Source organism: Protopterus annectens, chromosome 1.part0, assembly GCF_019279795.1.
Source record: "Protopterus annectens isolate FY-2018-M chromosome 1.part0, PAN1.0, whole genome shotgun sequence".
NCBI lineage: Eukaryota > Metazoa > Chordata > Ceratodontiformes > Protopteridae > Protopterus > Protopterus annectens.
The window spans coordinates 23,004,124-23,017,713 of record NC_056725.1 but is presented as its reverse complement, the minus strand read 5'-3'; the positions used below and the strand labels follow the sequence as shown (position 1 = coordinate 23,017,713).

At 41.5% G+C, this 13,590-nt stretch overlaps 1 protein-coding gene across 1 annotated transcript in view; it reads left to right on the top strand.

Moving 5' to 3' along the window:
• The window catches only part of POLR1G (RNA polymerase I subunit G), a 264,817-nt gene that overhangs the window by 17,668 nt on the left and 233,559 nt on the right, over positions 1 to 13,590 (top strand). Inside the window, exon 2 of the mRNA XM_044080343.1 lies at positions 5,126 to 5,267. Coding sequence (XP_043936278.1) covers positions 5,126 to 5,267 — 142 coding nt within the window. The remainder of the gene's footprint in view (positions 1 to 5,125; positions 5,268 to 13,590) is intronic.

Below are 13,590 nucleotides of genomic sequence, written 5' to 3'. Positions count from 1 at the left end.
TCTAGAGTATGAGAATCATCCTCCTCAGACTCGTCTAAAGGAGAAGGAATCTGAGTAGAATAAGCAAGGGAGTCATCAGAATCCACCACAGAAAACTGCAATTCTCTGGGCCTTTTAGGGGAAGAGGAGGACCAAAGAGGAGCAGGAACTGAAACCCCTTGAGAAGGTCTTAACGACAGTAAAGCATTAAATGATCCCCGAGTAAAGGCCTATCGCTCAATTTGTTGATCCCTAGGAGCAGTAGAAACACAATTAGTTTTGTTTCTTTTTTTAAGGGGACATCCATCCTAGAAACCTGAAGGTCCAGACTCAGGATGTCATTCCACAACTACAGTAGCAACCTCTTCCCTAAAGAGAAGCTGCTGAACCCCTCTAGACCCTGCTGAAACAGTCAACTGTGGTTCCCTCTGAATGCCTGAAACGGACACCTGCAAAGCCTTGTCTGATACGCTGCCCGCCAGATCCTCATCAGCCTCCAACCCAGAAGCGGTAGAAGAATCTGACAAAATGACTGGGTGAGCCTCTGGGTTCATAATAACCTCAGCAGAAACTCCCGGCAGAGGCTGGACAGAGGAAAATTCCGGTCTTACCTTATGCATCTTCTTCCCTGACTGCTGACCCTCAGGACAGAAGTTCCATCCATAGTATCTGCAGCAAGAAGCTTCTCGCATTTGAAAAGGAAATTTAGCTAGGCTTAAAATGGCCAGTAGGATGGCTAGCCTATTACTTACTAACATTTGTTAGTTGGTACAGAATGTACAGTAAAGCTTTAGAGAGGGGTTGGCATAACAGTTAAGGTCTTAATCTCACAGATACAAGGTACACAGTTTGATTTTGACTTCTGGTTATTGGCTGATCTGATGAAGTCTATCTATTAGACGAAAGCGCTCATCCGTTGTGGTTGGAAGTAAAAATAATCGATTTTATTACCAGTGTGGTGGTTTGGACTTTGTTTCTTTACTACTTGTATTGGCTAGACTTGCAAACTGATAGGTTAATAGGCAAATACTAGGCTGTTTTTGCCCATCACTTAGAAAGGTGTTTTGGTTTTGTTTCTCAGAAGTAGAGTTGATGTGAATACTAGGGTTGAAGTCTCTGTCTTGCTCAGTAACACTGAAGCCAGAAGAAAAATATGAATGAAATGTCTACGTTTTGTTGCACACCGTTCTAGTTCATGTAGAGGAATTGGGTGTAATTTATTGTGCTTATTGGGCAAATGGTGACAAGTGGCCAGATGATCAGTGTTTATTTGTATTGGGAGGGGAATAATTGCTAAAATGATGCTGGTGAACTATAGTGTTTTTACATAATGAATGTTTGTTTTTTAAGGCAGGCAGTTGCTGCAGCTAAGCTTTGCTCATTAAAACATTTATATTTTACTCATTACAGCAGAATGACGCCTCCAGGTGCATCTGCAGTTATCTCCTACTGATGCCTATAGGCATCAAATATTGCTTTTTCATATTTGCATCAATAATTCCAAAACCATGCTACGTACAAGCTTTTAAAAACTTTCATCTTAAAGCTTAAATAATAGCAGACTCAACTGCATTAATATTTGACCTCTGTCTAGTGCAGGTTAAGAGATTTTAATGGTTGTTTTTATAATTTATATGGATACAATTTTCACTTTTTTCTAAATATCTCAAGTAGATGGAACTTGGCTTCACATGAAAGCTCTCAGCTAGGTGAATAAAATGTTGCTGACAGTATGTGTGTAACGTGAGTGGTTGCTGAGATATTTTGTTTGCAAAATATTACAAATGTAATAATTACTGTTTACTGCGACTTATAAAATTTGGTTTAAAACCTAGCACCTAAAGAATACTACCACTACAAAAAATAGTTTGTGTTGGAGTTTGCCATTTATACTTCTTTCATAACCCCTATGGTTCCAGAGATATGAATATTTGTTTAAATTGTGAGGACATAATTTGATTCTGTCAAATAAGGTTTAGGCTCAGACCATTGGAAGTTTATAGTGCAAACTTCCTGAGCTACACTGGAGTGAATGAGTTAAGGGAGGTTATATTATTTGTCCTTAACTGTTTTATTTTTATTCAGTGTTTGTTTGACAAACTGATGTTTACAGTAAAAAAAGTAGATGTCATCTTACTGCTTGTTATATGTAGCAATAAAACTACTCTAGTATGCAGTTTTGGAGATGAATGCTTTGAAGGAGAAAACAGGCATTTGTTTAACTGCATCAATGTAAATTCCTTATTTTATATTCACAGATATTGAGTTTCTTCGTAAATTGCTACTTTAGTCAATGATGATTATTTTGGTCATTCTGCATAATGTTCAAGAAAAAATGAGGGGCACATTTGTCACCTGTTCTGTTAAGACCTTTTAAGGACTTCCATTGTCAAGTTACATTTTTTGTGATAATTTATAAAAGTCATTGCAGATCTGTACTTGCCTTAGCACACTATCAGCAGGTATACCTTTCCACTCTTCAGTGGTATGTGTAATGGTTGTAACATTAGATAGGGGCTAAATGCACTGTAAACCACATTCTCACGTTATTTCATTAGCCAGCAGTCCTTTTACTGTATTGTCTGATCATTAATGTCATGTGACTGGAGAACTATGGGCAATACTACTATTACAGCTGTAAGTTTTTAAAGAAACAAAAAAAGTTTACAAATCTTCAGTTGGCTTGTGTGTATCCAATCTTTGCAGACCCATTTCATCGTTTGACTTACTGAATTTATAGCAGCAGTTTGGGACGTGCAAGTCTCTAGCACATATAAACAATGTCTTGTAAAACAGCCAAGGCTAACAATTGGAATACAAGATTAACAGATGTATTGCATCAACAGAGAAATGCAACTCCTTTTAAATAGCAATACTGTGTGCCTGAATTGGACTTGGAAAATTTAGTAAAGGGTAACATGAAAACTTAAGACATATTACAAGCTTGTGTGTGGAATGAGGGACAAGGTAGTAAACACAAATGGGAAGTGGCTGAAGGATTCACACTAGCAGTATGCAGATGGAGGCAGTACGAGTGAGTTAGTAAATGTGGTAAAAGGAGAGAGAGAATTGAAGAGTAGAAAACATGAAGTAAGGCTACCATGTGACTAAATGATGCGAGTAGTACAAGTAACTGAGTTCATGGAAGCTGTGATAGGGCATGGTACTTACCCCGAGAATAGAGTAGCTTTACTTACAAGTGATAGCACTGAAAGGTTTGAACAAACAAGTTGAGTTCTAAAACACATTAAATTTATTCTTTTGAACAACCAAGCTGCAGAGGTAAGACCATTGAGAGAGAGACTCAAATTTCACATTTTAAACTGCTACAGAACTGGGCATACATTACCATAAAGGCATATTGATAACCTTACAAAAACTGTCCTAAAGCAGTTGCTGCAATTAAAGTCGCCAAAAAAAAAACAGATGCTGCTGTAAAAAGTCCCAAAACAAATGAAGTAACTGCCAACTTAGAGACTTCTCCTTTCCAGTAAGTGAGCTTGGGTGTCACCTAGAAATGCAAAACACAGATGCAAAAAATGTAATTATGAGTATGAAACGCAAGAGAAGTCAGGTGTGCATTGCCTGGCTGAAATTCCAAGTAAGAACTAGGGAGGAAATTGAATAATTGTGATGAATCAGGTGTGAGAAGCCCTCACTACGGAAGAACCAGTGGTTATAGCCTATGGATGTTTACAGATAGGACAAGTAAAGAAAGTATGCAAAACGTCATACATCATGTAAGCGTTCTCCTTGTAGATCCAGTTACAGGGACTCCTGAGGAGCCTTGTTTCTGAACTTCACATCACAGTACCCCTTGAATGTTTTAAATTGTTGTTTTCAGCTACTGAACCTGACTATTGTGGGGAAAATTAGAATTGCAGTGCATACAGAAACTAACACAAATACTGTATTTTTTTTCTTTTTTTATTTCTGAACGATACTAATTCCTTCATGTTTGCAGAGGGCAGTCAATGAATCCCTACACAGCATCTTTCTCTGAGACACTGTTGCAGCAGTTTCCTTACTGCTTGTACTTGGGATGGCTGACATTGGATTTCAGAGTGTATTGTGTGCCATTATAAATCACTATAAATATTTAGATAATATAGCTTTGCTCTGTTCTTTTCTGCTGTCTCACAGATATAAGCATAAGTGCATCACCTAGCATTTACTGCATTTTTCCAAGATTTTTTCTTGATCATCATAATTCTTTATTGTTTCTCAGATGGCCAGATAAAACTTCTTTGCAACAAACAGACACATTTCTCTGTGCATACTTTTTACCGTCTGCCTTTGACCAAGGCAGCGTACTTTGCTGAGCTTTTAACAAAGGTATCTTATACCTTTGAAGGAAGGTACTTCAGAACTTTTTACTAATAAAGCATTAACACAGACTGCCTATACAAGGTTTCAAGCACTGCTGAGGGAGTTGCTTCTCTGCCTTCAAAAGTGCAGAAAGGTTCCCTCCCCGAAATGGGGGGGGGGGGGGGGCAGAAAGCTGCTGTCTGCTACAGGGATTCCAATACTTTTGATCAGTTTTAGGTCCTATGGCTGTACTGAATTATCCATGTCATAGATGCATAGTCTTTTGAAGTGGCCAGTCTCCACATATTTTGCCACTTGGGTGGGAATGACAAATTTCCACAGTAAGTTCATGCCACCCAGCCACACAATTGTTTGCCCCTGAAATCTTGTCCTCTACAGATTTCATTTTTATACCCCCCCCCCCCATTGTGCATAACTCTCCTAGATGGTAGCAGCACTCGTAGCTTCTGAACTTGTGTGTGTTTAGCAGATAAAAGCTCCTCAGCACCTCTCTCTCCCTTTCCTTTTCGTTTGCTATGCTCAACACTTAATGTCAGCAACTACACATGCACACACACACAGTACCAGACACCCGTTCTACATGTGTGTAGAATACTTAATTTCAATTAGGTTGCCCTTTATTTCAGTAAAGCAAAACTTTGCTGCATTTTGTAATTAGCCTTTATTTTTGATATTATGTTTTACAGATTGTTCATTTTTTAGTGCATTTCAAGTGTAATTGTAAAATGCATAAAGCAGAAAGAATGTCCAGTGATTTAAATACAGTTGTTAAGGACAGATGCTAAAAAGTTCTATATGTTGCTGTTTATCTCCACAGGGAAAATAAAGACCTATTGTTGTCCAGTGGATTTTACCTGCTGCAATTATTCCCCACAGAAAAGTTTAACTCTGGACATAATTGATCGCCCTTCGACAGAACTGTGGCTAATAAAAGCACCACCTGATTTTGACCCTTCTAGGTAATCATTGGTTTATAATGAATATTTTTTTTAATCATAAAGTAGTTTTGCTCATTCCAGATGTGAACTAAGGAAATAAATTTCATGGGTTCATAGGAGTTTACTAGGCTAATGGCCCTAGGGCCTTTACAAGCTTAGCCATGTTGTACCTGTGTTTCTTAACTGACCTTAGTTTGATGGTCGTCATTTGCATAGCAAGTCTGTGATCAGCACTGATTGCCCCTGTCCATGGGGAACAAACGTGCTACCCCAGGGATGAATTTCCAGTTTCCCATCCAGTTGTCTAGGTTGTGCTTAAATAGGGTCATTGAGGAGCTCTGCTTCACGTGAATTGATTTATTCCAGAAGAGCAGCAGTCTCTGGGAGAAGTATCTGTGTCTCCAGCATTTTCTGTTCATATCACAGGCTAGGTTGAGATCCCTGGAGCGAGTGACTCTTGTCCCATTTGATTTGCAGATGTGCAGCAATTCCATTAGGGCAGGATCAAAGATTGCTCTCTAGCCCAGGCACAGGTTGCCTTTCAGCAGCCTGTAAGATGAGCACAGTGACACTGCTTTCAGTCTTTTCATGTAGGTCATGTTTTGGAGGCCTTGAATTTTCTTGGTGAGAAACCTCTGTGGTCTCTCCAGCTGCTGTAAGGTGTCTGGTGAAGTACATGCAAAAGGGAGTGTTGTACTCTGTGCATTAGCGGTCTGATGAGGGTGTAGTACAGAACACTTGTAACATCCTTAGTCTTAGTGCGATGCCGTTATGAGATGTGCGGCGTAGAAGGCTTTCCTTACTACTGTGGACACATGGTGATCGAAATTTAGATTGCTATCAGCCTATGTTGCCTATGTTCCCAAATCTCATATCACTGGATTTGAGCTTGGGGGGCAGGGGTGCTGTTAATAATTTAATTTGCAGCAACTTCCTCTTTGCCTAAGGGGATGGTGATGCACTTTTTTGCAATTTAGTTTTAGTCCGTGACTTTGGCACCAATCATTTGTCTGTGTTAGCCCCTTTTGTAATAAGTTAACATCGTTTGGGGACTCTGTGATTGCTTCCAATTTGCAATCATCAGCGAACTTGGTAAGCCAGAGGCCATCCATTTTCACCTGGATTCCTGAGAAAGAGTCCAAACGTTCGAGGGCCCAGCACAGATCCTTGTGGTATGCCACTGGTAACTGGGTGTACTGATAGAGGTGGATCCCCAACTTTGACAGTATGCATTCTGTCGGTGTGCCAGTTGGTTATTCATCTACTGACGTATGGGTTAATCCCCAGCTGGGAGACTTTCTCAATGCTACCGAAGTTGGGGGATTTTGTCAAAATATTAGCTAAGTCAAGGTAGGCAGTATATACTCTTTCCTTCATCCAGGGCTTTGGTGACATTTCGAAGAAGTCCACCAGTTTTAATAAACATGATCTACCCTTAAAGCCAAACTGGGTTGGGTCACGAGCTTGGAGGTCACCCTTGTCCTTGTTGACAAGGTCCATGATGATTTTTTTCCATTGGCGTTGCAGATGAGGCTGGTTAGGTTTATGGGTCTATAGTTCCCGGGGTGGGTTTATGGACCACCTTTATGAAAGGGATTACTGTTCTCCATTCTGCTGGGACAAAGCAAGTGCTCAGACTGAGGTTAAAGAGAGTGCCAAGTGGTTCTGCTAGGTCTTGTTTTAGATTTTGTGTATCAAGCAGCCAGGGATGTTATCTGGTCCCATAGAGGCCGTGTTTTTGGCCTTGGAGAACACTGATATGACCTGCTGTTTTGGAGATACTAGGTAAGAAGACTGGCATCAGGCATGCTCTGGGGTATCATTGGTGGGAATGGGGGGGGGGTGAAGATTGCACCAAATCTGTCAGCTAGCAGGTTGGCAGTTTCCTCAGGTTCAGTATGAGAGGTATTATCCACTAAAGGTTTGGCACATAGTTGAGTGTACGAGATTTCAGATATAGCTAAAGAATTCCTTACGAGATTTCAGATATAGCTAAAGAATTCCTTATGATTATCCTTGGCTAGGGATGTTAATTTAGGTTCGTAACTAGCTTCAGAGGACTTTACAAGATATCTGATTTTTTTCAAGCTGTGGAGGGTATTCTTTTGTTGAGTAAGTTCTTTTTTTATTCCTAGACATCACTTTCTTTTTGTTATACAACATATTTATACTTGGTACACCAGGGTGGCCATTTTTTTGGGAGGACCTGGTTTTGATCCATTAAGGTACAGCAGCGTCTATACAGTTGTTTAGGTGGTTTTTACAGGGCATTTGTGTACTCTTTTGCATAAGAGTCCTTGTTTGGCTGTGTTAGCAGGGGGTTTGAAACTTTATACCATCGCCTAGTAGGCTGTAGTTTGCTTTGAAGACATTTTTCAGTTTTCTTCGCTCCTTTTGGGGGTGTCCAGTGTAATTGCTACTTCAAATGAGAGAGATTTCTGGTATGACCTTACCAGGGAGGGCAATACACAGGGGGTAGTGCAGTGACCGCCTCCATGTTGATGAGTACTAAGTCTAGGACATTTTAGCCTCTTGTAGGGGTGCAGGCTAGCTGTTCCAGGGCATCTGTATTGACAAAGTCTAGGAACCTCAGGGCTGGTATGTTTGCCCTTGTGTACATCAACAGTCAATGGAAGGATAGTTGAAATCTCCACTGAACAAAGTGTTTAGCTGTATAGTGAGTGACGTCCAGGTAGGCATTGTGCAGGTTCATGGTGGAGGACCCTTGGCTAATAATGACATGGTAAGGTGCTTTACCTATAGTTAGTTGTACCTGGAGTAGCTCAAGAGAGTCGTACTGTTTAATCAGTCTCGAGGTGTATTTGGAGTTAATGTAGATGGATACACCTCCACTATTGGTTCTTTCACACTCTGGGGTCTGAACATGTGAAGTATGTTGTAGCCTTGCACAGCTGGAGTGCTGTCTGTGGCCTTGTACCATGTCTCAGTGACTGCACAGATGTCAGCATCTTCAAGGTGAGGAGTGCTTCCAGGGAGTGCAGTTTCCTGTTTAGGCTCCTAGCATTAAGCAGCATAACCATGAGTTTGTCTCAAGTGGATTTGTTTACGTCTGAAATTTTGTTTTGACATTGCCTAAAAAAAGGCACTAAGGCAAGTCTGAAAGCCTAAATGAGACTGGTGAAGGCCATCTCTGGCAAAGCAATGTGGTCTGTTAGCCATGTCCTCCCAGGCTGGCAGATACTGGATCCCCCAGGACTGACACCAGAAGCTAACCCCAATTGTTGAAGTCAGTCATTTTTTGTCTATATTGTGGCATCATCCTGGGTGAAAGTAGAATGCTGCTTAGGGCTAGGGACATACCTGTCTGGGATGCATATTCTGAGCGTTCAGTCATGTCTCTCTTCATGTAGTCTAAAAAGGTAAGTCATTCATCCCAGCATTTACTATGACAGAGTCATAACGGTAATTGTTCTTGCATGACTTGAGTGTGTGTATGATTTGATGGAACCTGGCACCTGACAGGCAGCTGATCATGACCTCTTTGTCCAGCCTGGTGAGAGGGGGACATCTGTGTGTCTGTGGAGTCGCCCATATCCAGGACATTTGATTTTGAGGGGTTTTGCCTTTACAGGCTTATTTGCTGAGACACTGGTATGTTATGTAGTGGGTTATGTTGGCTTCTAGTGAGCATCTCCGCATGTGCAGGTTTGTGTTGTGACCTTGTGGTGTGTGTTTGTGTGTGTGTGTGTGTGTGTGTGTGTGTGTGTGTGTGTGTGTGTGTGTGTGTGTGTGTGTGTGTGTGTGTGCATGCTGACAGCCTGTTTGATGTCCAGTTTGTTGTTACTTGAGAGAATTTATTACAAATTAATAGTGTAATTGCATCTCTCGCATACTGTATGTCTGTTTTGGGAGTAAATGCTTGTCAGTGTACATGAGACAATTACTATATCACCTCAGGATGCCCATGTCAATCAGGCTGGGCAGAGAAATGGCTGGAAACTGACCATCCATTATGGCAGGTTTTTACCACAACTACTATTGGGGAGTGGGCTAGTTTGACCAGAATTTGCTTTAGGATTAACAAAGAGGTTTATCCTATTGAAGGCTAGGGGCGAAAACTATATGGCAACGCTTCTCCGTGTGCAACTGAGTTTCCCACAGTGCAGCAGGGAAGCTTGGGAGGCTTCACTAAAAGATTTCTAGGAGAAAATTGTCTTTCAAGGCACTTGCATCTATACAGGGCACTGCTGAACCCCGTTGCGAGGTGAGCAGCTACACGCAAACACAAGGGTCAAAGGAATATTTCACCCTAGAACTAAAAAAACATTTTTTTCACTCTTGTTTCCTGACCTATTTTTAACACCTCAAAATCATATGGGGCATGATGTATCAAAGTCTTGTACTGCCTCAAACCTTTCTCTTTCCCATAATACTTTGTTTGACTCATGCCAGATATAAGGAAGTAACTTTGAATTCCCATGACATTGACATATAATGGGATCTGGGAGAGGTCACTGTTATTTTATTTACCTTCTGTAAAAGGACTCCTTTTCTGTCTCTAATCACCTTCATTTATGTTTGGCTCAGACCTTGATTTACACTATACTTAGAACTTATCTAGCTACAGCCAGAAAAGTAACTAAATTTCAGGTCTTTGTTTAGTGTCCTCTTTTGTAGTTCAAGAGGAATTGAGTCCCCTCCCCCCCACACGACTGCAGAGGTGTTAAAAACTGTCACTGCACTGACACCCTTGCAGAATCAATTCCTCAGACTGTTTGACAAGATAGAGTATGTATATGTATGTGTATATGTATGTATGTATGTATGTATATGTGTGTGTGTGTGTGTGTGTGTGTGTGTGTGTGTGTGTGTGTGTGTGTGTGTGTGTGTGTATATATATATATATATATATATATATATATATATATGTATATATATATATATATATATATATATAATGTGTGTGTGTAGGTTTTCATTGTCTGCTGATTTTAATCATCTTTTAAGGTAGCTTGGTGTTCTGATGGGGGTGACAAAACAAGTCAAAGTGGAGCTTAAAGAGCCTCTTTGGTTCTTCATCTACAGCCTTCTTGCAGATTTTTAGTGCTCCTTTTGAGTGCTTGTTACTTATTTTGTATTTTTGAAATGTACAGTTGTCAAGTCTGCAATAGGAAACATTTTTTTTAATCTGGTTTATTCCTGTACTTTTGAACTAACCCTGATTTGTGAGTGGAGGCAGTTTAAAAATTAATGTAGTTTGGTGTTGTAAAGAGGCTGAACAAACAGTTAAAAGATGAGCTTGAGGCGTTTCTCCTGCCTGCATCTTATTTTTGCAGACTTTTTTTTTTTTTTTTTTCATCTTGAATCTTTGTCCTTTTGTTTTAAAATTGGCTGGCTGCTATCTACCTGCAATTAACTGAAGTACAAGCTGAGTTAAGTATACTTTGTTCTGCACTAGTACTGTTTTACAGATAGTATGGCATTTTATTTATTTGTTTCATTGAATATTATAGTCCTCTGTGTCTCTGTACAGTTATTTTCCCATCTTCCCTCCCTGTTCTTGTTGTGGTATTTATCTTGTTGGCTTTGGAATTGCCCGCCCCTCCTCACTCCGCTGAATACAGTGAGATCGTGTTTTGATTTCAGACACTCTTACCAGTCCAGTCTCTTCAGCTCTAGCCACTGTGTACAGAGAGAGCATTTGGGAAGGACAGCCCCTTTAGTCTCTTAATCTTGATCTATTGCATCCCTCTCCACTAACAAAAAAAAATGTATGTACTTTATTCAGCTGCTCTTACTGTAACTGTCTTCTACCTTCCTTATTACCTTAGCTTGCTGTTCTGTGTGCCAAGTGCACAAGTGCTCTTATTCTGCACTTATTACTGCTTGTTAGCAGCTTGATTAATTTACATGCTATTCTAAGTATCTTAGTTTTGGTTTTAGCACTTGTGCTTCAGGCCAGTTATTTTACATTTAGAGTTTTTGTGGACAAACCCTGCTCTCCAGTATTCAGAGCACTATGTCTGGACATTCCCATCAGTTTCCCCTGCCAGTCTGGTCGACATGAGCATACTGAGACAGTGTAGCAACTGCCTCATGTTCACGGACAGTCCCCATCTCCTAGCACATAATTCTTCTACTTGTGAGAGAAGCATCTACATCAGTAAGCTGGAATCCATGCTCTCACCACATTCAGTACTCCTGACAAAGAGGAGATAGCCAGAAATACCACACCACCCACATCAGAGTCACACGCTCACCTATGCAGGGTTCCTCAACAAAAACTTAACCTAAACAGACCCCCCCCCAAAAAAAACACATTCTCAAACATTCCACACACAATGCCAATCACACTGCACACAGTCAACACACCAGTATCTCACAAACACAGCCCATTGGGCATAACAATAAGCCAACACAGCCCATTGGGCATAACAATAAGCCAAACATGCTAGTCATTGGCGACTCAAAAGTGAGAGACACTGATGGCTCCCCTCACCAGGCACAAGAAGGTCACGGTCAGTTATTTGTCAGGCACTAGAATACACCACATCACACACACACTTAAGTCTCTCCACAGCAGGTACAAGTATAACTCTGTCATTGTCCATGTTGGTGTGAATGACTTGAGACGTACCTCCCTGGACTATATGAAGAGAGACATGATTGAGCTGTCAGGCTGTGTGCTCCACGCTGGTGTGACCCTGGCCCTGAGCAGCATCCTGCCTTCACCACGAATGATGCCACAATACCAACAAAAAATGATTTTAAACAATTGGCTTAGTATCTGGTGTCCTTCCAAGGGGATCCAGTACCTGTCTGCCTGGGATGACATGGTTGGCAAGCCTCGATGCTTTGCCAGAGATAGTGTGTCACCACTGGGGTTCTGGATCTTGGCCAAGGCTCTTGCCTCCCCCATTGTGCCTTTTTTAGGCTATGTCCCAAAGACAAATCATCAACATGAAAGATCTGTCAAAAAGCAGATTGAAGGTCATGCTGCTCAGTCCTAGGAGCGTTAAACTGAAAATGCACTCACTGGAGGCTCTCCTCACACTGGAAGATGCTGCTGCATGTGTAGTCACAGAAACTTGGTTCAGGGCTGCCTTACCAGGCTATACCTCATTCCACACTTTCCAACCCCAAAATGAGGTCTGAAAGACTAAGGGGGTGGAGTCTTTATCTTTATTAATGACAGGCACATCTGAAGACTGGTTTACCAGCATGACGCACTGGAATTACTCCAGGTGCAAATGACAGTTGGCAAGACACCCATCCAAGTTGTAGCCAGCTATAGACCCCCCTCCATGTCTTAGGACACCCAGTCCTCCTACCTGGACCTACTTGACTCCATCAAGGTACTCTCTAACACCCTGATCCGTGGTGACTTCAACTACCCCACCATAGACTGGTTGAACTATTCCTGCACTGATGCACTCACCCAACAATTCCTTGATTTCATAAAGTTTAACACACTAGACCAGCTGGTCTCATCCCCCACAAGGGGAGATAACTTACTGGACTTAGTTCTCACCAACATGGGTGACCGCTGTACCACTCCCATAGTATGTTCTTCCCTGCTGAGATCAGATCAGTCTGTCTTGTTCAATGTTTCTATCCCACCCAACCCCTCCCCAGCCATAACCAGGCCAAAAAACTTCTCAAAAGCTGACTACACCCTCCTAAGGAAGAGTATCAGCAGTTTCACACCACCACCACCCTCAGAGGATGTAGACAGCTATACTGAACAGTGCGCCAGTGGAGTATACAAGCACCTGTACAACTGCATGGACTCAGCCATACCCAACAGAACTAAAACCTGCTCCTCAAGGAAACCCAAACCTGTCTGGTGGACATCCTGTAATAAACGGGCTTTACAACAAAAGGAAGAAACTGTTGTCCAAGGGTGTAAAAAGGAACAGATCCCAAATCGGAAAATCTCCCTCCTCTGCCTCAACAAGCAAATTAGATCACTAATGAAAAACTCCAAAGCCAAATACGGGTTGAAACTAGCCTCTGAAACAAATGGAAACCACAAGTCCTTCAGTTATGTTGGGAACCTCTATGGCAAACCCAGGTTTGCTCTGAATTGGTACTTAATAGTACCACTTACACTGATCCTGCTAGCTGTTAGGTTCTGCGCAAACTTTACCCCCTTTTCGCCCCACAAAAGCCCAATTGACATCCCCGATACTTGTCCCACACATCACATCTCTGTAGATCAAGTGTTAAAGGCCCTATCCAAGGCAAAGAACACAGTTTCCATGGGACCTGATAATATCCCAGGCTGTGTTCTGCGCCATCTCCAGCAAGAACTAGCTTCGTCATTGAGCACCCAATTCAACCACAGCCTAATTACAGGCTTCATTCCAGCAGAGTGGAGAAC